The 25082-nt window shown below is 42.5% G+C and overlaps 1 protein-coding gene across 1 annotated transcript in view; it reads left to right on the forward strand.

Moving 5' to 3' along the window:
- PTPRJ (protein tyrosine phosphatase receptor type J) overlaps positions 1-25082 on the forward strand; it is a 119582-nt gene that overhangs the window by 89607 nt on the left and 4893 nt on the right. Inside the window, exons 2-21 of the mRNA XM_075712431.1 lie at positions 4149-4167; positions 5224-5373; positions 6147-6413; positions 9345-9611; positions 10234-10500; positions 11603-11869; positions 13068-13334; positions 14521-14787; positions 16551-16838; positions 17093-17234; positions 18267-18470; positions 18614-18732; positions 19309-19396; positions 20478-20519; positions 21351-21359; positions 21450-21537; positions 22662-22752; positions 23629-23702; positions 23866-24000; positions 24408-24527. Coding sequence (XP_075568546.1) covers positions 4149-4167; positions 5224-5373; positions 6147-6413; positions 9345-9611; positions 10234-10500; positions 11603-11869; positions 13068-13334; positions 14521-14787; positions 16551-16838; positions 17093-17234; positions 18267-18470; positions 18614-18732; positions 19309-19396; positions 20478-20519; positions 21351-21359; positions 21450-21537; positions 22662-22752; positions 23629-23702; positions 23866-24000; positions 24408-24527 — 3171 coding nt within the window. The remainder of the gene's footprint in view (positions 1-4148; positions 4168-5223; positions 5374-6146; positions 6414-9344; positions 9612-10233; positions 10501-11602; positions 11870-13067; positions 13335-14520; positions 14788-16550; positions 16839-17092; positions 17235-18266; positions 18471-18613; positions 18733-19308; positions 19397-20477; positions 20520-21350; positions 21360-21449; positions 21538-22661; positions 22753-23628; positions 23703-23865; positions 24001-24407; positions 24528-25082) is intronic.

Genomic DNA, 25082 nt, shown 5'->3' on the forward strand with positions numbered 1-25082 from the left:
CCTGGCTTTTTGCATCTGAGTCACAAGGCACACACTGGTGAGCACACAAGAAATATTAAGCAGCAGCCTCAAGTTGTGTTCTCAGAAAGGATTTGTGGCTAAGGGGGTTTTTTGGTTAGGATTTTTTGGTTTGCTCACTTTGACTGTTTAGCCAGCTTCTTAACCTTGTATTTACATGAACCAAACCACATTGTTTTGAAAACTGGAGCACCCCAGGCAGGTGGGCTGCTGTCAACAAGGGTTTTCCCCCCAGTGCAGGAAACCTAACTTCATTAGAGGTTGCAGAGGGTGCCAGCAGAGCCAAGCCGATCTAAAGTCTTGTGGCCGGCAGAAAGGGAGGCACTATTGTCTTCCCCGCTGCTGACCAGCTCCCATGGCTCCCCCGATGCATGCCTACAGCAGGCACATTTTAAATCCTGCTCCTGAAAATATCTTAGAGTTAGTCTAAGTCTTATCAAATATCAGATCAGTGGAACTTGGGCTTCTCAGTCACTTAGTATTTTTGAAGATGTTTTTCTGCAGCACATCTTATTTCTTCCTCAATAAGATTACCCGTGACACTAATAATGATAATTCCTCAATTAAGTGGCCCACTGTATACCTGAGGAGGATGGAGCTGAATCCTGCATCTATTACACACCACCAACTCTTGGTCAATAATAAACTGCACACATAAGGAGTGCAGGACAGACCTTGCATGAGTGCAGAGGAATTACTCAGCCCCTCTGGAACATACAACCTTTGATTGGGCTCGAAGCATGGTTGTGTGACACATGAAAAGATTCATTTGCCATAGCCAATGACAGTGATGAGTTTGTGTATACAAATCTCTCCTGTTGTTCAGTTGAAATGTTCAGTGTTTCGCATTTTGCTGTCTCTTCTTAATTTGTTGAGTATTTTCTTGGGGAGGGATGTTCCACCCCTACCCCAAGTTCCATTTTTTTTGGTTAAAAAAGTATCTAACCGTATACATGAATAATACGGATTCATGTAATGGAAAAGAAAAGCAAAAATGGCAGGGCTTCTGATATATTAGATGAAAACACAAGGAGAATCAGTTGTTCAGCACAAATATCCTCTGAAATAACAAACAAATGTTTTGTATAAATGGCATGGCATCTCATTAAGTAATAGCATAAGGCCAGAGAATGGTTCAGTTCATGGCTTGTGTTGAAAAATATAGCATGGAATGACTGAGTCAGGCAGGCTGACGCTTGGGAATGGGATCATTTGTTTTGCGCGGTTTTGTGTTTCAGAAGGAGGCCTGGCTGCTGCCAACGGGATGTGGAGTTTTTTTAATTTGGTTTGCACATAGGGTTCTGGAAAGTCAGAGGGGTATTGTGAGGGGGTATTGCTAAAGTGTGTGATAAACAAAAGCAAGTAAAATGATGGGAAGATGTTCATTCATCACATGATAGGAGTTTTAGCATAACTTTCCTTTTGTTGTTTGAGCATCATTAACAAAACCCACACGTGGCAGTACAACCAAATTTCTAGCTGCTTGGTAATAATTTGCATTCAGATCAGATGACTGTAGCTGGGGGTAAAACAGGAATCAACATGCTGCTTGTTTGAGCTGGCAGGGAAGGAATGGGGAGGTGAGAAGCAGGGGTGCAGGGGACTTGGTAGTGGCATACCTGTTTCTCAGTCATATGATGTCTGTTTCTGTTGCTCAGGAAGGATGCTGTGCCCCTGACTCAAAATGTAGGGAGAAGGAGATGAGAAACTTTGTCATCTTCAGGCAGTTTTACAGAAGAGAAAGTAACTGAAGGGCAGGTTGTGAATGATGTCAGGCTTTTGCTGTTTCATCTGTAGAGCTGCAGAAATCGCTGTGACTTACACAGTCCTGTGGCGTTTCTTGTTGTCGTTTTTGTTGTTCTTTTTGTGATTTCCCTTTCTTATGAAACATAGCATCTTTTTGGCTTTGCTGCTTTTCAGGGATCTCACATCTTGCTCGTTACTCAGCAGCTGTTTCCACATAGCTTAGCACTTCTACTCAGAACACTGCACGGTAGTGTTCTCCTGCCTTAAGAGTGGCTTTTTCCTTTGCAGTGTCTTCTTCCTTGCCACTTCTTTGTGAAAGAATACAGAAGGGCTCTTGACATCTTGTACTCAGGTACAGATGAACATTTCCTCACTTCCTAATAGCCTTGCAGTTTGGCTGGGTTCTCAAATATTCAGAAAGGTTGAGGAGGAGCCTCATGCTTGTACATAGGATGTCTGTGTCCCAAGTAATGTCCTTTGTGTCCTGAGTTTTCAGTAGGGCTGTACTAGAGAAGACCAGGCATTAGTTCTTTGATGCTTACAAGTGCTCTTTTGCCTAGGAAGTGTGCCTAAACTCTTTTTGCTGTGGCATCAAGACCATCACAGGCTGGAAGGGGGTCTCTCCACTTGAAGCTTGCTTCTGCTGCATTTCTCCTTACTGTAGAGCTGGAAGGGTTGCTTCTAGTGTTGCTTCTAGTCAGCTGGCCTGCCTCATCTTTGTGGAGAGTGCTTTTTGTAGTCTCTCATATGGAGAACAAGATGATTTAGTGGTGTATACTGACTGCTTTCTGAGGGTGTGTCTGCTTGGGCCCACGACTGTGATGCGGGGAGCTACTGCTGACGGGAGCTACTTGTGGTACCAGCCATGTGAGAGCTGTGGGGCGAGTGATTTGAGATTCAAGCTTTGCATCGGGTTGATATGATATAGCTGCTTATTTTGATTTAGCTTGTGGAATTGCAGAAACAGCTAAGAAACTCTTAAGAAAACAGGGTGGAAAGAGAAAATGAGACAATTTCAAGTGCTCTAGATAAATGGGTCAACCTCTGCAATCAGCAGGCTTGGTGCTTTGTGTGGGTAAGGCACCATCCAGAATAAAGCTAAGCTGGATTTTCTAGGAGCAACACAATATGAAGTCCAACCAAAGGACTAGCCCTTCTGCAGGTGATCTTAGAGCAGCTGGGGCTGGAGACTGCCTCCGCCTGCACCCACCGTGATGCCAAAAACAGACCCAGAGGTGCATGGGCAGAAACCTCCCATGCCCACAAGCCTTCCTCCACTGTGACCTGTGGATCTCCAGCACCACACTGAGGGTCTGCCTGTCTTTGGGACATGTATCTCTGCATGCCTGTTTTTGCCTTGTCATGTGTAGCTTTGCAAGGTGAATAGTTGTATTTAAACCCTAATACAATTGCTGGAGTAATCAGTTTTGTTACATGTCAAAAGTGGCTGTTGCAGTCGGTTGGAGTCAGCTGGCTACGAGAGTCTCGCGAGTCTCGGGAAATCAGAGTTTTCCTCTCAAGCGCCTGCAGACCTCAGTCTGGGGCTTTTATTTCGCTCCTTTAGGAGCATTTTGTGCTGCCACCTGGAGGGAGATGAAGAAAACAATTTACAGGCCAGTTTGCATGCTAACAGGGAGGGAAATGGTTTATTTGGAAGGAAAAGCATGAAGTTGAGAGACTAAAAAACATTTTCAAAGCAAAATTCTGGTGTTCTTGTCACTATTGCTAGCAGAGTAGTTTCAGGTTGCAGTTAAATGGCAACTGCTGATACTTTATGCATATGTACACATATATAAACTAGATTTCAGAATATATACTAAGTGTTTTGAACTTTGACTACACTGAGTTTGCTGCAGAAAATGCAAAATATTCTTTTGTGAGAAGTAATAATGAAATTTATACAGCAGTAGGATGAATGGAAAAATCTTATGAATAGAAAAGACCTAATTCGCATCTACTGCTTTTTGTGAGGTGGTGTTGAAGGTACTAACTAAAGTGTCTTTTGAGTAAGATCTTGCAGGTTTTGTTTTTAAATTTATATGTGCAAAATAATCATCATATGTTATGCAAGCGGGTTTTGTGAAAAAATAAGCTATTTGGTTTAAAAAGGAAAAGTGGTAACTGACATTTTATCAGCATGTTTGGTTTTTTTTCTCTAATAGTTTGCTATACTTTTGGTGATATTTTTATGTCAGTATATTTTTAGGTATCTAAAAGTTGAAAGTCTGGAGCACACCAATAGATTTTTTCTTTTTTTTTTTTTTTTTTTTTCTTTTTTTTTTTTTTTTTAACTGATCCCCCCCCAATATGTTAATTAAACCAGTCCTTATTTTATTTGCGCTTCCAGTAGTTTTAATGTTTTAATTTCTGTATTTTTTTTCCAGGTCAGATGTACAATTGCCTGTAAGTATCATTCTGTTACTCAATTTTATATTTTTTTGATGTAACTCTCATTATCTTAATTTCTTTTAAGAAAGATTGAACAGTATCAGCTAAGTATTTAATAAAAAAAACTTCCTGAAAAGAATTTTTAGAAATAGCATTCAAAAATGGAAACTCGATTATTTTAGTGACTGCAATTGCTGCAATATGTTTAAGTATGTTTGAAGATGTAAATGTGTACTTTAATCCCTTTGCTTTTCAGTTTGTAAAGAGTTCTGGTAAAATCAAGTCTAGATATAACATGCTTAGGAAGACTGGAAAATATACTTAAAGGCAATACAAAACAAACAAACCCCGAAACAAAAAAAGACACCCCAAGTGATGCGTTAAGGATTTTCTGAAGTGAGTGTAGCAACTGTTGCAGTTGCCAAGATGACAAGTTTTCATGTGGCAGAAATTTCCAAAAGTACTTGCAGATGAGTTCTACCTTAATATTGAACATCAGACTTGCATGAGTTAGACTTTAAATTTTAGGGCCTGAATCAACTCTCTCCACACTTTAGGTTGATACAGCAGAGCTCAAAGTTGTTTTCTGTAGGTATACCATGTCTCTTTCTTACTTGTGGGAACACACTGTACGACTATGAGAACTTCTTTTGCTCATACACTGAGGGGAAGAGACAAAATTGGTATGCCAGGTTAAGTAAACCAGCTCCTTCTGGTAATACTTGAGAAAAATACACACGCAGAATGTGGTTGCAAGTTTATTCTGTTCTTTTCAAACAAAACTGCGCTGAAAAAAAAAGGCAAATTATTGTAGGTTTCATCCAAACCATGAGTCGAGTCAGTGAATGACCGAAATGATGTGGCAATCTCTTAGTCTAAATCAAGTCGTCTGACAGAAGTTAAAAGTGGTAAAACCAGGAAATGTGCAGTGAAATCTCTGTAGGAGAACAAACTGGGAAAACAGAAGTGACTGCGGGTCTCTGCATGGTATCTAAAAATGATTGTACTTTTGCAAATGGGAAACCCAGAAGTTTTGTTATGATACTTACTGCTTTGTATTCTGTCTTTCAGGCACTGAGGATTGCAGTTCAAATAATGTAACTGCAGAAACAGAAACCAGTAGTAATGATATTTTATCAATAAACTCTACCAGTGAGAACAAAACCTATGGAGGGGGAATATCATCTGACAGGGCAATAAGTGATCAGAACAATGTAACACGTAAGTGGTTTGGAATGTGACTGGGATGTGAATCTTCAGGATGTGTTGTGCTTTTATACTGCATTAGCATTTTAAGCCCAAACTGTAGTCCAGAGTGCAAAGAGCATGCAGGAGTGTGGATCCAACTGCTTTACTGGAGTAGAGAATGGGCCAAAGAAATGTATCTGCACAGCTGACTGAGTGTGCAGTTTAACACTATGATTGCTGCGTGGCCTTGAAATAGTTTTATCTCTGTTAGACTGGGATCCCTTCCCTGCTTATTATGGTTTTTTAGGTTACAGCTGCAACAGTTCAAATATACTGTGACATAGATTTGAAATATCTAACAGAGTACAGCTGAAGTACTCTACCTAGTACAGAGGGTATCATGTATCTAGAGGAAAGCTGTGTGAATCTTGCAGCTAGAAAGACCCTTCTCTTTGGGATAGCCAGCTTAGGAAAAAATAACAGCAGGTTGTGTGTTCCAGTCTTTCTCAGCACTCTACATGAAGTTGACAGCTGAGACAGGATGGTAATCACTGCTGCACCTAGACAGTTTTACTCCTTGAGATGAAGCAAAACTTGAGGAGTTAGAGGGAGAGTAGATTGCAGAGCTAGCAAGCATGCATTGCTACATATAAGGATGGCTTGATTATTTTCCCAGGCTGATTAGTGTTTTACAGAGTGCTGTTGTTTGGGTAGGGTGGGGAGAAGAGTGCTTTATGTGTTTGTCAGCAAATATTCTTGCAGGTTAAGAGATTTTTTATTTTCCTTTTTTTCCTTGCCTTTCACAGAGCCCAGCCCAGTTCATGATCTCAAAGCCGAACATGTTGGTGTGACTTCTGTCAACTTAACGTGGGCGGTGAACAGCACTGTTTCCAACTCCTACACGTACAGGATAGAGGTTGTAAATGGTACCTCTGTTAGGAACCTGACATCCAGTGTCACCCAAGTCGAAATTACCGAGTTAACCCCTGGGACGATGTACAAATTCACAGTATTTACAGTCGTGAATGGCAGTCAGACAGAAGGAGAAGGAGTGTCCATAAGCCTGTATACAAGTAAGTCACAGTTTCTTGCAGCCCTGTTCTGGTGGGCAGCTGAGAGCTCTGTCTACCTCCCAGAGGGCTGAAATATGAAACTGTTGTGTATAGATGTGATATTTTAATCCTGGAGCCTAATCTGGGCTGTCTGCTTAGCATGGGTTCTTAATATGTGGAAGAGACACATCCCTGCTTCAAAAAAAACAAAGCAAAACCAGCCAAAAAAACCCCACCTTCCTTCCTCTCCATCCCTGTCTCCTCATATGGGAGATAACTTCTTGTCACAAGTACTCAGTGAGCCAACTAGGAAAGATGCCCTCCTAGACTTGCTATTTGTGAATAGAGGAGGACTCTTGCGGGATGTGGTTGTCTTGGCCACACTGATCATGAAATGGTTGAGTTTAAAATTTTCTGTGTAATAAGAAAAAAGGGCAGCAGATGTGTTACCCTGGACTTCAAGAGAGCAAACTTTAAGCTATTCAGGGAGGTACTTTAGGATAGTACCCTGGGAATCTGCTTTTGAGGGCTTAGGAGTCATGAGTGCCCGTCAGTTTTTAAGAACCACCTTTTAGAAGCACAGGAACAGGCAGTTCCGCTCTGTCGAAAGTCAAGCAAGCGGGTAGAAGACCAGCTTGGCTGAACAGGGAAATCCTTGTGGAACTCAAGAGGAAAAAGAAATTGTATGATCTCTGGGAGCAAGGTCAGGCTTTGCAGGAAGATTACAGAGCCGTGGTTGATACATGCAGGGAGAAGAAACGAAAGGCCAAAACTCAATTAGAGTTGAAACTGACCAGTGTTGCGTCAGACAGGAAAAAATGGGGTTTTAAGTATGTTAATAGCAAGAGGAGGTCTAAAGAAAACACTGGACCAATGCTTGTTGAAGATGGTCACCTGACTAGTAGGGATGAAGAAAAAGTGGAGACATTCAATGCTTTTTTTGCCTTGGTCTTTAGTAATATGGATAGACCTTGGGCTGCCTGGTACCTGGAGTCAGAGGACCACGAGTGCAGAACAGTGACTTTCTATTTGTGGACACTGAAATTGTAAGAGACCAGCTGTATCATCTGAATGTTCACAAGTCCATGGGGCCTGAAGGGATTCATCCCAGAGTACTGAAGGAGCTAGCAGATGTTGCAGCAGGACCCCTCTCAATCATCTACCAAAGGTCTTGGGAGTCTGGGGAGGTCCCTGCTGACTGGAAGCTAGCCAACGTTATTCCAGTTTACAAGAAGGGTGTGAGGAAAGACCCAGGGAACTACCTGTTAGATCTGTTAGACTAACCTCAGTTCATGGAAAAATTATGGAGAAGAGCATACTGGGTGCTATTGAAAGGCATTTAAAGAATAATGCAATCATCAGACACAGTCAACATGGGTTCACAGAGGGAAAGTCCTGTTTAACTACTTTGACATCCTTCTATGATAAGGTCAATCACCTAGTGGATGAAGGGAGGGTGATAGATCTAGTTTTTCTGAATTTTAGTAAAGCTTTTGATACTGTCCCTCACAGCATCCTTCTGGACAAGCTGTCCAGCTGTGGGAACAGGGGGTCCATGGTGCACTGGGTGAAGAACTGGCTGAAGCAGAGCTCAAAGGATTGTAGTGAAAGGATTGTAGTGAATGGGGCTACATCTGGCTGGTGACTGGTCACCAGCAGCATTTGTCAGGGCTCAGTTTTAGGGCCACTTCTGCTCACTATGTTTATCAACGATCTGGATGCAGGACTTGAATGCACCATTAGCAAGTTTGCTGACAATACCAAACTGGGAGGTGCTGTTGACTCCCATGAGGGACAGGAGGCCTTGCAGGTGGATCTAGATAGATTGGAGCATTGGGCTATGATTAATGGGATGAAATTTAGTAAGTTCAAATGCCAGATTCTACACCTGGGACGGAGTAACGCCAGGCACAAGTATAAACTGGGAGAGGAGCGGCTGGAGAGCAGCCCTGCAGAAAGGGATCTGGGGGTGCTGGTCAACAGCAGGCTCAATATGAGTCAGCAGTGCACCCTGGCAGCCAAGAGGGCAAACCGCATCCTGGGGTGCATCAAAGACAGCATGACCAGCTGGTCAAAAGAGGTGATTATTCTGCTGTATTCAGTGCTGGTGCAGCCCCACCTTCGGTACTGTGCACAGTTCTGGGCCCCACAATTTAAGAAGGATGTTAAGGTACTCGAATGCGTCCAGAGGAGGGCAACAAAGGTGGTGAAAGGGCTGGAAGGAATGTCTTGTGAGGAGTGGCTAAGGGCTTTGGGTTTGTCTAGTTTGGAGAAAAGGAGCCTCAGGGGTGACCTCATTGCTCTCTACAGCTTCCTGAGGAGGGGACGTGGAGAGGGAGGTGCTGAGCTCTTCTCCCTGGTGTCCACTGCCAGGACATGTGGGAATGGTTCAAAGCTGCGCCAGGGGAGGTTTAGACTTGACATTAGGAAGTATTTCTTTACTGAGAGGGTGGTCAAACACTGGAAAGGGCTTCCTGTATTGATGGTCGATGCCTCAAGCCTGTCAGTGTTTGAGGCATTTGGACAATTCCCTTAATAACATGCTTTAACTTTTGGTCAGCCCTGAAATGGTCAGGCGGTTGGACTAGATGATCATTGTAGGTCCCTTCCAACTGAAATTATGCTACTCTGTGCTATTTTCGTTCCTGCCCACCTCTCTAGATTGCCAAGGGAAGCCCTGGGAGTGCTGGCACAGTGGTGACCTGTGGTTCTGCTGTGGAGTGTCAAAGGGAGATTAATCCCACTCAAAATGACTTCTCTTCAGTACTTTCTCAGGTGCCCATTGATGCAAAAGCATCCAAGAGCATCTGACGATGTTGTTGGGGTGCTCCTGCACTCAGAACAACGAGTGATGTGAAGAGAGTGACGCAGTGGTGTGCCTGTGTTTCTTCTGTCGGTGTGTGTGAGCAGATGTTCTTGCAGGTTCACAGATTGTTGTCTTGCCTTTCACAGAGCCCAGCCCAGTTCATGATCTCAAGGCAGAACATGTTGGTGTGACTTCTGTCAACTTAACATGGGCGGTGAACGGCACTGTTTCCAACTCCTACACGTACTGGATAGAGGTTGTAAATGGTACCTCTGTTAGGAACCTGACATCCAGTGTCACCCAAGTCGAAATTACCGAGTTAACCCCTGGGACGATGTACAAATTCACAGTATTTACAGTCGTGAATGGCAGTCAGACGGAAGGAGAAGGAGTGTCCATAAGCCTGTATACAAGTAAGTCACAGTTGCTTGCAGCTCTCTTTCTGGTGGATCATCTTTTGCTTTGCAGCACAGGGCTCTGCCTACCTGCTCAAGGATTGAAATATAATACAAGCCTTACCTGGGCTGTCTACTAAGAATGGGATGTTAATCTGTAGAACAAACATAGCCCTGAATTTTTTTTTTTTTTTTTTTTAAAAAAAAACCCAAACCTCCTCCAACCCCCCCTCCCCGAAATGAATACCCCCTCCCAAGAACAACAAAACAAAAAACCAACCAACCAACCAACCAAAAAAACCACCTTCCTTCCCCACCATACTCATCCCTTTCCTGCCCACCTCTCTAGATTGCCAAGGGAAGCCCTGGGAGTGCTGGCACAGTGGTGACCTGTGGTTCTGCTGTGGAGTGTCAAAGGGAGATTAATCCCACTCAAAATGACTTCTCTTCAGTACTTTCTCAGGTGCCCATTGATGCAAAAGCATCCAAGAGCATCTGACGATGTTGTTGGGGTGCTCCTGCACTCAGAACAACGAGTGATGTGAAGAGAGTGACGCAGTGGTGTGCCTGTGTTTCTTCTGTCGGTGTGTGTGAGCAGATGTTCTTGCAGGTTCACAGATTGTTGTCTTGCCTTTCACAGAGCCCAGCCCAGTTCATGATCTCAAGGCAGAACATGTTGGTGTGACTTCTGTCAACTTAACATGGGCGGTGAACGGCACTGTTTCCAACTCCTACACGTACAGGATAGAGGTTGTAAATGGTACCTCTGTTAGGAACCTGACATCCAGTGTCACCCAAGTCGAAATTACCGAGTTAACCCCTGGGACGATGTACAAATTCACAGTATTTACAGTCGTGAATGGCAGTCAGACGGAAGGAGAAGGAGTGTCCATAAGCCTGTACACAAGTAAGGAAATGGTGCCTCTCAATTGCAAGTAAATATGCAGTTTGTACCAAATTGCCCTGCTTTTTTACTTTGGGTTTCCAACTTTGTACTGTTTCTCATCGCAATATTGCTTTGCTCCAGGTGCCTGTGAGTGTGAGTGCCAAGTGGTCTTTGGTAAAAGGGAAAAGGACTGAGATTGTGTGTGTGTCTGTGTGTGTGTGGTTGCCTGTAAAGCAGTTATTTCATCTGCTTGGCTGTTCAAGACTGTGTAGAGATCCAGCTGCTACAACAGCATGACTTTCTCTAGACTTGAGGGCTGAATGGGTCCCCTACAATGCATCTGGGAGCAGGTTATCACTGCTTATACCAGAAGCCATGTTGTGTAGGGGTGTGGTAGCCAGGATCACAGAGGCTTTTTGTTCTTGAAGATTGTTTTGAGCTCTTTGCAGAGTCCCTGGCCTGGGGCTCCTGTTGGCTGTGACGGTTCCTAGGGCCACATTGTCGAGTGTGGTGCCATTTTTGTCAGCTTTGCACCATAGCAGCTTTTCCCAGATTAGAGGGACAGATGGGAGGAGAAGTTCTTTTTTTTTGTGTCTAGCTCAGGAGTGGAAAGGGAACAGGCAACACCCCTACAAAGCAATTAGAAGCAGTGTGTCCTGGAGCTGCTACTGATTAGATGAGCTTGTCTCAGATGCCTGTGGTGAGTCTTGTCTGCCTAGTGTTGATGCTGAATCAGGCTTGCAGACACAGTCCCCCAGTGTGGGTCAGCTGTTGGACCTGCTGAGGCTGGGCTGAAGGACTCAGACTCGTGGATGCAATTTTGAGGTAACAGACCATGATCACCCTGCACGCTGCTTCCTTCCCCCATTTCCATCTGTTTCTCTGTCTGGCAACCCACTATAGAAACATAATTTTAGCATATGAAATGAAGAGAATATCCTTCAGAACTCCTGCGGCCTTTCCAGAGATACCGCAGCATGAATGCCTGAAACTGGGCATTGATACTGTAGAAGTGCTGCTTGGCGACAAATAATGCTCATTCTATGCCGAATAGGGAAATGTGGTTGTGGCTCTTCTTTCTTTATTTCGCTGTCTTGACAGATTGTTGTCTTGCCTTTCACAGAGCCCAGCCCAGTTCATGATCTCAAGGCAGAACATGTTGGTGTGACTTCTGTCAGCTTAACGTGGGCGGTGAACAGCACTGTTTCCAACTCCTACACGTACAGGATAGAGGTTGTAAATGGTACCTCTGTTAGGAACCTGACATCCAGTGTCACCCAAGTCGAAATTACCGAGTTAACCCCTGGGACGATGTACAAATTCACAGTATTTACAGTCGTGAATGGCAGTCAGACGGAAGGAGAAGGAGTGTCCATAAGCCTGTATACAAGTAAGTCACAGTTTCTGGTGGATCATCTTTTGCTGTGCAGCACAGGGCCCTACCTACCTGCCTGAGGGTTGTAATTTAGTACTGTTGCAGGCAGAGGTGATGTTTTGGTCCTGGAGCTGGAGATGGCCAATCTGCCAAGCATGGGATGTTAAAGTGCAGAAGCAGCGTTGCCCTGATAGAAGGCTGCTGATGAAGTTTGTCCCCAGGGCTGACAATGCAGAGAAGAGATTTTTCCCTGAGGACCTCTATCTTCTAAATTTGGGAGAGGGGGTTGGTTTCATTTCCTAGAGTATGGGGGCCTCAGACCCTTCTTTTAAGGGGCTCTCACACAGAGCATATTGCACCAAGGGAACTTTTATGATTTGTGGGCCCATAGGTGCCATCAGGCTGCAGCAGGAGAGTGAGATTTAGTTAGGCAATGCTAGTTCAGGAGGAGAACTGCTTTGGCCATCTAGCACCTTGCCGTGTCTTAACATGTGGTGTTGGAGGGACCATTTTGGAGTTGACCTGCAAGGCTGTAGTCCAGCCTGGTTATTCCACAGGGTGTATTTGGAAGGAAACAGATGCCTGCTCTTGTCATTTGTGTTGTCCTGCAATGTACCTGCATGTGTGCTCCTACCTTTCCAGTCAATTTGCAAAAGTCTGTCCTGTGCTGCCTGACCGTAATGGCTAGTTGCCCTGTTTTGAAGATGCACAGACAATAGGGTGCTGCAGAGAGGGTTTTTGACATGGTCTTTCTGCAGTGGGAGTGAGCTCAGGGCGTGAGGATTGGGGAAGGAGCACAGTGCCTGGGTCATCGCCTCTGTTCCTCTTCTAGTGATATTTGGTGTTCCTTACCTTTTGCTGTGCAGAGATGCACCACCATCTTTCCCCTCCACTCTTTTCTCCTTCCTGCCCACCTGTCCAGATTCCCAAGGGAAGCCCTGGGAGTGCTGGCACAGTGGTGACGTGTGCTCTTGTTTTTGAACGTGAAAGGAAGATGAATCGCACTTGAGATGCCTCTTTCTTGTTTTTCTGTCACCCAGCCATTGAGGCAAAAGCATCCAGGAAGATCTGGCGACGTTGTTGGGGTGCTCCTGCACTCAGAACAACGAGTGATGTGAAGAGAGTGACGCAGTGGTGTGCCTGTGTTTCTTCTGTCGGTGTTTGTGAGCAGATGTTCTTGCAGGTTCACAGATTGTTGTCTTGCCTTTCACAGAGCCCAGCCCAGTTCATGATCTCAAGGCAGAACATGTTGGTGTGACTTCTGTCAACTTAACGTGGGCGGTGAGCAGCACTGTTTCCAACTCCTACACGTACAGGATAGAGGTTGTAAATGGTACCTCTGTTAGGAACCTGACATCCAGTGTCACCCAAGTCGAAATTACCGAGTTAACCCCTGGGACGATGTACAAATTCACAGTATTTACAGTAGTGAATGGCAGTCAGACGGAAGGAGAAGGAGTGTCCATAAGCCTGTATACAAGTAAGTCACAGTTTCTGGTGGATCATCTTTTGCTGTGCAGCACAGGGCCCTACCTACCTGCCTGAGGGTTGTAATTTAGTACTGTTGCAGGCAGAGGTGATGTTTTGGTCCTGGAGCTGGAGATGGCCAATCTGCCAAGCATGGGATGTTAAAGTGCAGAAGCAGCGTTGCCCTGATAGAAGGCTGCTGATGAAGTTTGTCCCCAGGGCTGACAATGCAGAGAAGAGATTTTTCCCTGAGGACCTCTATCTTCTAAATTTGGGAGAGGGGGTTGGTTTCATTTCCTAGAGTATGGGGGCCTCAGACCCTTCTTTTAAGGGGCTCTCACACAGAGCATATTGCACCAAGGGAACTTTTATGATTTGTGGGCCCATAGGTGCCATCAGGCTGCAGCAGGAGAGTGAGATTTAGTTAGGCAATGCTAGTTCAGGAGGAGAACTGCTTTGGCCATCTAGCACCTTGCCGTGTCTTAACATGTGGTGTTGGAGGGACCATTTTGGAGTTGACCTGCAAGGCTGTAGTCCAGCCTGGTTATTCCACAGGGTGTATTTGGAAGGAAACAGATGCCTGCTCTTGTCATTTGTGTTGTCCTGCAATGTACCTGCATGTGTGCTCCTACCTTTCCAGTCAATTTGCAAAAGTCTGTCCTGTGCTGCCTGACCGTAATGGCTAGTTGCCCTGTTTTGAAGATGCACAGACAATAGGGTGCTGCAGAGAGGGTTTTTGACATGGTCTTTCTGCAGTGGGAGTGAGCTCAGGGCGTGAGGATTGGGGAAGGAGCACAGTGCCTGGGTCATCGCCTCTGTTCCTCTTCTAGTGATATTTGGTGTTCCTTACCTTTTGCTGTGCAGAGATGCACCACCATCTTTCCCCTCCACTCTTTTCTCCTTCCTGCCCACCTGTCCAGATTCCCAAGGGAAGCCCTGGGAGTGCTGGCACAGTGGTGACGTGTGCTCTTGTTTTTGAACGTGAAAGGAAGATGAATCGCACTTGAGATGCCTCTTTCTTGTTTTTCTGTCACCCAGCCATTGAGGCAAAAGCATCCAGGAGGATCTGGCGACGTTGTTGGGGTGCTCCTGCACTCAGAACAACGAGTGATGTGAAGAGGTGTGCCTGTGTTTCTTCTGTCGGTGTGTGTGAGCAGATGTTCTTGCAGGTTCACAGATTGTTGTCTTGCCTTTCACAGAGCCCAGCCCAGTTCATGATCTCAAGGCAGAACATGTTGGTGTGACTTCTGTCAACTTAACATGGGCGGTGAGCAGCACTGTTTCCAACTCCTACACGTACAGGATAGAGGTTGTAAATGGTACCTCTGTTAGGAACCTGACATCCAGTGTCACCCAAGTCGAAATTACCGAGTTAACCCCTGGGACGATGTACAAATTCACAGTATTTACAGTAGTGAATGGCAGTCAGACGGAAGGAGAAGGAGTGTCCATAAGCCTGTATACAAGTAAGTCACAGTTGCTTGCAGCCCTGTTCTGGTAGGCTGTATTTTTCTGTGCAGCACAGGGTTCTGCCTACCTGCCCGAGTGTTGAAATACAATACTGTTTCAGGGAGAAGTGCTGCACATGGCCTGCCTGCAGTCAGCGATGTTATTGTGTGGAAGGGGGCTATGTGGGAGGTTTTGTTGCCTTCTCCTCCTTGTTGATGAAGCCCTTGGGTCCCTGTTTTGAAGGGCTCCCACACAGTGCATTGTGCCTGGGGAAATTCCCCTGTTGGAGGGGCCCATGGCTGCAGCTGGGCTTGTGGGCTGCACTGGGCTGCGTGGCACTTAGCCACGCTGCTCTGCTCAGGTCATCAGCAGAGAGGAGAATGTTGAGGTGCTCCTGTGTTCCTCATGCTAAGCATTGTGTGTAGTTTTTCCACCTTGTTGTGAATGTGTGCTGCTGTGTCCTTGCGTTCGTTTTGTCACATTTTAACTGAGGTGAAGTGAATCTGTCCCAGAGCTCCTCAGAGGGGTTTCCAGAGGTGCCCCAGGATGAACCTGTTAAGAGAGTCTCTGGTCCTGTGAACGTGCTGCTTGGCTACTCGTAATGCTCAGTCTGTCTTAAAATGTGGAATGGTAGCTGTGACTCTGCTTTTTCTGTCTGTGTTTGCCAGCAAATATTTGTGAGTGTTGCTGGAGTCTCATCTTGACTTTCACAGAGCCCAACTCCATTTTCTGTATCTGGGTGGAGTATGCTGGTGTCTGATTTTTCCCATGGAGCACAGATGATACTTCTTCTAACTATACCTACAGGATAGAGATCCAAAGTCATGGTTCCTCCTCTAGAAACCAGACATCCAGTGTCACCAGAGATTTAAACCCTGGAACCTTCTATAATTTCACCATATTTGTAGGAGTAGCTGACAGTGTTACTGAAGGAAAAGAAGTATTTATAAAATGCAGTAGAAATAAGTCCCAGTCACTCATATCTGTCTTTTAACTAAATCTTTTTCTTCTGGTACACAATTCTGCTTCTCCTCAGTTTCTTAAAATAATAGCCCTTTTTAATAACTTTACCCCTTTATTTGGAAGTACTAAAAACTTTATCAAGAGAGGAAATAAATTCGCTGTGTGTTACAACTGTAGAAGTTACAAGAGTTTTGGTCTTGAAGGCCAAGTTTCATAAGATGTTTAGTTCAGAGGGACCTTTCTTCTCAGTGCTACTGCTACATTAACTTTTTAAATGTCTTTTTGTATCTGGTCAGAAGGTTGCAATTTTTATTTTGTGTCCTATAGGACTCTCGCACAAACTGACATGTACTGGCTGCTCTTACGAATGGCTACTGCTGTGCTCTTAATGCATAGAGCTTATATTCGTTTTCTTATTTGTTGGCCGCTAAGATTTTTACATAATTATATAGGGAGTTAGCGTCAATCTACATGTACTATAAAAATGTTCTTAGAGTAGTATGTTCAATGGTCGAACAGTATTTTGAAAACTTTGCTGGACAGATACTCAACCTAAAATTTCTCAGTAAACCTGTCTGCAGAGGAGTTAGAGAGCACAGAAGAGGTCTGTGTACTTAGCGCGCTAATTACTTCTCTTCCTCATAGGGTAACAAGTTCTTGTAGGCAGTAGCTTCATCTTTTTAAAAGTGGAAAGGAATAACGAAGTTTTACAAACATTTATACACGGAACTTACAAATAGACAGCTTTTTCTGTTTACTGCAATACTTGATTTCTTAGTCCTCTTTTTTTATTATTCTTTTTTTTTTTTCCCTTCAGTTCCTGCCTTAGTGAATTCATTTCAGTGTGAACCGGTGGCCAAGCAATCTATCCTAATGCTTAAGTGGGAATGTCCTTCTGGTAACAATTCTGGCTTCAAAATTAAAATATTTAATCATACATGGGGAAAAGAACAACAGGCTCCATCCTGCATGAGAGAAGGCTTAGAGGAAACCTTCAGAACAGCATCTTTAGATTATTTCAGCACCTATACTGTTACTATTGCAACTCTTTCAAATCGTTCTGAAAGCCTTCCAGTACAGAAAATGTGCAATACAAGCATTACTGGTAAGCATGAAGATTTGGGAATGAAAGATATTCATAGGATTAAAATATTAACTTCATGACTGCAGAATACCAAAGTTGATATGCAGTACATTATCAGCTTACAGATTATGAGTAAAACACTACATTCATGCAAAGTCTAATGTGACACACAATAAATATGCATTATATGAACAGTGTCAGTATTACAGCATTTTCTTGTTTGGAAAACTTTTCTTTATCAGTCATTAAGGTACTAAAAATATTTCTGGTTTTAGATCCACCTGCTCCAAACAAAGCTCCTTTAGTCAAGGCAGTCAGTCACAGTTCGTTGTCTGTTGAATTCTCTGATTTTGAGCCAGTGAATGGACCATTAAAAGCCTACGCAGTAATGATCACAACAGAAGAACCAGGTAAGATGTTATGATATTGTAGTTGTGTGAAACAATTCATCAGACAGCATTATGTTTTAAATTCTAAATAGGTGTTAAATTGATAGAGAAAAAGCTGACTCAATATTTTCAATCACCTTTCAAAAATCATGAAGCAAATACCTTGCTTGCTTGAAGTCAGATCACTCCTTGTTTTCAGAAAGCCACTGTTTTTACTCAGCCTTTTCCAGCCTGACTTATCCTTGTATGTAAGCCTCATATGTATTGAGTTGTTGGATAACTGGTAATTTGAGCTGGTTTATTACCTCTTAGGTCACATGTGCCTCAACTCTATAATCTGCCTCAAGTTTCTAGGGTTCATCTTCTAACAACAGACACTGTAAAGTGATGCTGTTCTGCAGATGGTGTCCAGTTGGTCACTGTTTGTGGTAGTATGTTCTTAGTCTTTTGGAAGAGAAACTGTTCTGATCACTGTTTTGTCCAGTGCTTGCCTATGTCAAGAAAAGGCAGAAATTAACTCTTTCGTCTCTTAGGGTTTAAGTGTGAGACTTCTTATAAGACACAGCAAAGAAGTATAGGTCAGGACAAGTTCAGTGTCGCCCTGAATGAGGCTTGATGCTGTTTGGGTAGCACAATGTTACCAAATACTGATTGACTTTTTCTACACTGTTTGCATTGAACGCGACATAACAATAGTTGATGTGTGTGTGGATATGAGTGACTTGTCTAGTAAAGTTTGTCCACGAGGACACCAGCATCCACCACTGATGTACATTTACAGAGAAGCTCCACTATACATGGTAGAAGTAAAACCAAAAGGAGATTAAAACAAGTAACACTGGGGAGTAGGGAGGTAGTTCAGTAGATTGCACTGCAGCAGAAGAGATTTCTGAGATTGTCTGTTGCATTCAGCCTTTCATTTCAGGCAGTATTTACAGAGTAATGACAACTGTGGTCAGGTGGCACACTGTATTTACCATCTCAGCAGCTGTGCTGATTGATACAAAATCAGTGTATGACGTATACCATATATGTCCTTGTTTTTTCCTGAAGGTTGTAGGTCTTTGAAGTCTGACTTGAACAACACATACAAAGATTTCAAGAAGAAAATGGCAGTCGCCTATGTAACATATGTTATAGATACAGAGCAGGCAAAATCGCCTTCTTTCCATTCTCAGAATGGTACAAACATCGTTAACGTAGGCAAGGGAAACACAATGTATGGCTATGAAAATGGACCATTGATTCCACTTCATTCATACAGGTATTTATCTCAAACCGCTGTTTGGTTAGTTTTGCTGCAGTTGAAATCTAAAAGATCATTTAATGAAAAGATTACAGATCTTGCTTAAGGCTTTTAAAACCATGTAATGCGCCTCTGGTTTTTTTCTTCTCCCTTATCAACAGGGCAAGTGTTGCAGGTTTCACTAATATAACCTTTTCCACGGCCAACATCATTGTGGGGGAACATAGTTATGTATCATTTTCACCCTGTTCTGAGGCGGTTTTGCTACCCCAGGATCCAGGTATAGTTGATGTCAAATATATGACTGGTGGCTTGGCGCATACACGCTGTGTGGGGATTCCTTAATTATAGCAAGTTTAATAATAGCAAAAAACCCGTTGGTTTCCCTGTGATGGACTGTTCCTTTCTAGGTTTGCAGTGACACTGCTCTGTAAATTGATACCTTGCTAGTGCTGCGGGTGACCTCTTTTTTGCATGTATGACTTCCACTATGGAAGTAACCAAAAACTGTGCTACTTATGGCATGTTAAAAGGAATTGGATGGTGCAGTGAGACTTTAGTACAGAAACAAGTAGCAAAAAGCAGCTGATGTTCTAACAGCCCTGGTAAATTAGAAGCGGGTGTGTTGGAATGCAAATACTGGTCCTTTGAACCCAATTTTTTATTAATTTATCATCCTTGTTTTATTATTCTTAATGAGCTTTCAGTACTGCCAAAGGATACAGTAAAGAAAAGATGTTTAGCAGAGTGGAGCGTGTTCTCTTACTTGTGAGGTTCTCTGGTAACGTGTTGATTGAGTTAGATCATTACCAAAGAGGTAAATCAGTAATGAGTAATACTTGTTCTCTTTTATCAGGTGTTATTGCTGGAGCTGTTATTGGATGCCTTTTAGCTATATTGGCTGTAGTTGCTATAGGGGGTTTCATGTTCTGGAGAAGGAGAAGGTAATGTGTGTTTGTTATTGTATTTGTTGTCATGAGGAACACCAGTATTTCACTTCTGTATCTTTCTCCTAAAAAGGCCTCTCTTTCTGTTTTATATGCTTCTGTCGTGATGCTTTAAAACCCATTCTATAAAAAAAAAAAAATATTTTTTGTGTGTTACAGATTAGAGTTGATGTGTCAAGCTAGTTCAATGACTTTGTTCAACCCCATAGTTACAAACTAACAACTTAAGATTTGTTTTGTTTAGCTCTTCTGAACTCATGCATGCTGATGAAGTAATTCAGTCAGAAGTGAGCAAACATCACAAATTATTGTGCTAGAAGACATATGTAATTGTATCTTAGATGGTTTTATTTGAAAATATCCATTAATCACACTTTTTAATTGCTTGATGGCCTGTCACATGAAACTTCCATTCTGGAGTTTCCAGAAGCTGATGAGTTGCCTAGGGTTTGAGCTGGTCTCTCAGTTTCCAATCTTTTCCAAATTATCTGGGACTTAAGAGCCCACAAGGGCTTTTTCCTACTTCTGATCATGTGGTACATACTTTCTAAAGAGTTAGCTGTAGGGCCCTTAGTCCAGTTTTCTTAGTTTCTTTGATTAACTGCTGTTACTCTTACAAGCAAGCATGTCCAGTAGCTGTGGACAGTAATGAGAAGAGCTTCCTTTAAAGCTAGGAACACTTATTTTCATTCAACTACCACTTTCAGTACCACTGACACATCACTGTTGAACACTTACTGTAGGGATTCTGGGATTAGTAGCAATTCTCCTGAGATGTTAGTTAGCGGTGCAGATCTCTCTGATGTACTTCTTCCACCAAACTGTATGTTTCATGTTCTGGTTCCAACAGTTTCTTTTCTGTCAGTCCCATTGCATAACGTCACTGAGTGAAGGACAAAGTATTTTATTCTTAGTGCAGGTGTAAGGTTTGCCTCAGGAGTGTTTTCTTGCACAGAATGAGATGCCTTAAAAGAAATTGTTCTGAACAGGCCCAGGAAATGGCTGTCATAAGAAATCTCATATGCATTCCATTAAATTCTACTGTGAACCTATTGTGTTGTTTTCTTTTGCCTTATAGGAAAGATAAAAGAAATACTGAAGTGTCCTTTTCTCCAATTAAGTAAGTCCATATCCTTTCACACATTGTTTTCTGAGCTCAAGTGATATTTGCAAAACTTACTCCAAACTCTGATACTTGCTTTTTGTGCAGTTTTATGTAGAGCTTTGCAGTATTAATTCTTCATGGAATCTAAAGACTCCAGCCTGCAGACTAAAAATAATCATATTGATCGAGACGTTTAGAGCAGCCACAGGGATTTGAGTGCTCACTTCTTGAATCACTATTAGACACAGAAACGATTCACGTAGTTTTGAAAAACAGGATGTTTGGATGAAATGCAGGCTTCCGTGCCCATTGAGGAAACAATCCAAATTGTTGATAAAGTGCACATAGGCAGAATTCTTCACTGTGGCCTGAATTTTCCTTTGCTTTATGACTACTTTGTGCTGAGCCATTAATTTGGATAATGTTGAGATTGTAAAAGCTGGCCACAATATATTGGAAGTCGCAGGCAGTGCAGTTGAATCACATTATTTGGTTCTTGCACCAATTTTTGTGCTGATGGAAAGACATGGCCAGAGCATCCCATGAAGTCCCACCTGTGTAGACTTTGATAGTTGACACAAAATACACTAGGGAGTGGGGCCAATCTGTTGGGAGCACAGAAGCAGCTGGCTGACACTTTCTGTGTTATTCTTCTCCTGAAGGATGTGCTGTGTCCTTGGTTTAACAGATCAGTTAAATGCTATGCTTGATATCCTGTCCCCTGTAAATGCGCAGTTTTGTGGCTGCTACTAACAGTCATGCTTTCATTGTTAGAATCACATAGTGAAAAATACAGCTGCATGTATCTAATCAACCTTTTTTTCTTTCCCCCACCCTCCTCTGCAGAGTCAAGAAGTAAGTAAAGCACACTTTCTAACACATTAACTGAATTAATGGTTTATTTACCTAATACCAGTTACCAAAACATGGCTTTTCTCATTGTAGATCAAAAATGATTAAAGTGGAGAACTTTGAGTCCTACTTTAAGAAGCAGCAAGCTGACTCCAACTGTGGTTTTGCTGAAGAGTATGAGGTATGTGACATGAGTGGAGAGAGCTTCATGGCAAACATTTTTGGAAAGGCAGACTAGCTTTCCTGTGGAGCGTACGTGAGGCTTACTGAAGGGGAAGAGAAGGGGCCTTTATTACAGAGGCTATTAAGCTGCATGGATAGCCTTCCCTTCCCTGATTCGGCTCCAAATTTAGTTGAAGTGCATGATAAATACTCACATCCTGAACCATTATCTCTATGTGTGAGCTTATAGCATGGCCTTCAGAGCTCTCACCAGAGCCAGGATCTCCAGAGTCCTTGCCCTAGTTGCACTACAGAGTTAGCCTAGGGAAAGCTATTTAACTTCTTTGCACTTTGTTTTTTAATCTTGGGTTTGTTTTTTTTTTTTTTCTACACAGCAAGGCAGGTCTCTCGCTAATACCACTCACTCCTTGAATGTGTAGGTGTGATTTGCAAACCACACCTGCAAATAGCTCAAAGAAGCAGTCAGAGAAACAGCAATTATGATTTCCTTAGTGACCATGACTTTTTCTATGAAATGTGCTGAAGCTCAATTGTTATAAGGTACAAAAGACAGGAATCAAGTGTCAGTAAGGATTCTGTGTTGTCATGTCTGTTGTTAATGAACCTTATTTTTTTTTTTCATCTCCTTGAACCTATTAACTGACTTTTTTCTTTCCAGATCAAATTCTGTCCCTCTTATTGTACTTTGCAGGCCAGTGCTTCTCCTTGCTGTCCTCTCGGATTTTGCTTCCTTCGGTCCTGTCATGATGCACTTGATCCCTTTCTCCCTGTAATGTCTGCAAAGGTTATGCTAAGTAGTTCACAGCCTTGGGTCAGAATGATCATGCAGTTGATGTCAGTGTCGTGTGTTTCTGCAAAACTGTTTCTGGGCTTTTAAAGCCCATCTCCGGGTTTTAAACATGCTACTATTCCTGCATTCTATATTAATCCCTTCTCTAGCAGGTTTGCCACTGTGACCCTCCCACTCTGTAAAAAGCTGATTTTTATCATCATTTATTCCAGTTTAACATGCCTACTTTTACAGGAAAGGCCAAGAGTGTTTGGGGTATTTGTCTGCTTCAGTCATGTGTGTATGATTGCTAAACCAGGACCAGGTGCTCATGAATCCTCATTTCATTGTAGGAACTCAAGTCTGCTGGTGTTCATCAGCCCAAATTTGCTGCTGAGCTTGCTGAGAACAGGGGAAAAAATAGATACAACAATGTCTTACCATGTGAGTTATCTCTTTGGTTTTGCATCTTCTACTGGTTGAGGTTTTTAGGTGAAAAACCTTGGGTTTGGCTAATCTGGCTTTAATAGTACCCAGAGGTTTCAAACAGGGATTAATGTCCTCAGTTTCCAAATGAATGAATTTAGGCTGCTGCTTTCCCAAAATCACTGTATAAGCAAACCTAAAGAGCTTTCCCTCAAGAATGTTCCTGAAAGTTCCCAAACTTCCTCTCAGGAAAGCTCCTTAAAGAACTTTCCATTAATTAAATAATTTTAATTTTCCATTTGTGAGAAACTTGCAGTCCAGATAGAAAAAACCAAGAAGGTTAATGGTTGACTGCAGACAGACAGATGTGCAGAGCTATGAGAAATATTAAGACCCTGTTGGCCAGCTTTGCAGGCAAACTAAGAGCTGAAGCCCTGCCAAGCTGTCTGCAGGCACCCCGATGCAACAGAGCGTAGGAAGGAATTGGAAGGCGAATGGTGACAGGTACTTAGGGATGTGCTGGAGGAAAAACATCAGCTGCAATGGCAGCAGGAAACAAATTACCTAGTTTTCTCCAGTAATTAAAACTATAGTAAATTTTGTGTTGGATTAAAAATATATAAATATGCAAAACCAAACCATGTTTAAAAAAAAAAAAAATCTGTGTTAGGTGTTCTGAATTTTTATTCTGGCCGCTCATTTTTCTGAACTCTTTCATTATAAAAATTCTAAACTACTGCTATTTATGATTCCTAAAGTTACATTCTTATTCTTAAAATGCACATTGTTCTAAAACACCTTTTATTTAGAAACCATGCATTAGATGAGCAGTATTTTGCTGAAGGGTTCTAGTTCTGAAATTCATAATTTTCTTTTCCTTTTTTCTTTTTGCAGATGATATTTCTCGTGTTAAACTTCCAGATCAAAGCTCTGCAGGTGATGATTATATTAACGCAAACTATATGCCTGTAAGTTGCTTCCTTAGTTGAAAAGAAATATAACATGTATTTTTATGATGCAGGCTTAACAAATAATAATAATGTTTAAAATTGGCTTTTTATGTCTCATTGATGCAAGTGTGTGTGTGTGTGTTTGTATATATTTATTTTGGTTTTTTCTTTGTCGTCTTAGGGCTATAACTCAAAGAAGGCATTTATTGCTGCACAGGGGCCTTTACCCAATACCATAGAAGACTTCTGGCGCATGATTTGGGAAAAGAATATCTACTCTATTGTTATGTTGACAAAATGCGTTGAACAAGCCCGGGTATGTTTTTATTAAAACTGAACCGTCTCTTGAACATGGTTGCATCTCTTCTAATTTTGTTGTCACCCTAGTAGGTTGGAGACTGGACCAATTTCTTTTTACAACCATCTGTTTACTGAAACACTGTTTTCTAAATTAAATAAGCCAATTTTTTTACCTTTTTACCATTTTATATCTGCTGACTGCCAGAATAGATTGTCTCAGAAGGGTTGTGGAATCGCTATCTTTAAAGGGTGGGTTCTTCTCCCTAAAGAATGATTTCAGTAGAGCTTCTCCTGCCTTGGCGTAGGCCATTGGGAAGGGGTGATGTGCTTTCTAGCCCTGCTTCAGGTGATGTGTTATTTAAAACTAAGTCAGTTGCTTTGTTGCTGTGTGTAATGTGTCTAACCTTGTAACTCTCTTCTTAGACAAAATGTGAACAATACTGGCCAGACAAACAATCCAAGAGCTATGGTGACATTACTGTGACAATAGTCTCAGAGATTGTCCTTCCAGAATGGACGATAAGGGACTTCACTATACAAAAGGTGAGTACCCCTTCAGTTGTTAGTTGGGTATAAATATTTGTAGAACTGGTTTATGATATCACTGTGACTTCACACATCAAGCAACACTGGAGTGACAGAATATAGCAATTTCACTAAAACTTAAATCAAATTCAGTTATCTGAGAGAAAAGAGTAAGAGTGGTTTATTTTAATTGAGGCTTTCAATGTATTTGTCTGCTTTCTGCCAAAAGTCTGATTTAAAATCTTTCACACTATTTACTGACAATGAGATTCCTGTGATATTTATGTACATGCATTTGTTCATATGCCCTGGCTTCCCACAACAGTGTGTTAAGTAACATATCCAGAGGTGGGAATGAGTTGTCAGTAAGTCCCTCCCTGCAGAAGAAAGGGATATGCCAGCAAAATCCAGCCTGCTAATAGGAACCGCTGATTGCCCCATCAGTGATCCTGCAGCTCATGTTTCCCTGAGACTTGCACCACAACTTGTGCTTATGCAGATACTTGTAATATCTGCTAGACTGAACAATTAGCCCCATCTCTGTCAGCAAATGTAATGCAGCAGACATGATCT

This window comes from Pelecanus crispus, chromosome 6 (genome assembly GCF_030463565.1).
Source record: "Pelecanus crispus isolate bPelCri1 chromosome 6, bPelCri1.pri, whole genome shotgun sequence".
NCBI lineage: Eukaryota > Metazoa > Chordata > Aves > Pelecaniformes > Pelecanidae > Pelecanus > Pelecanus crispus.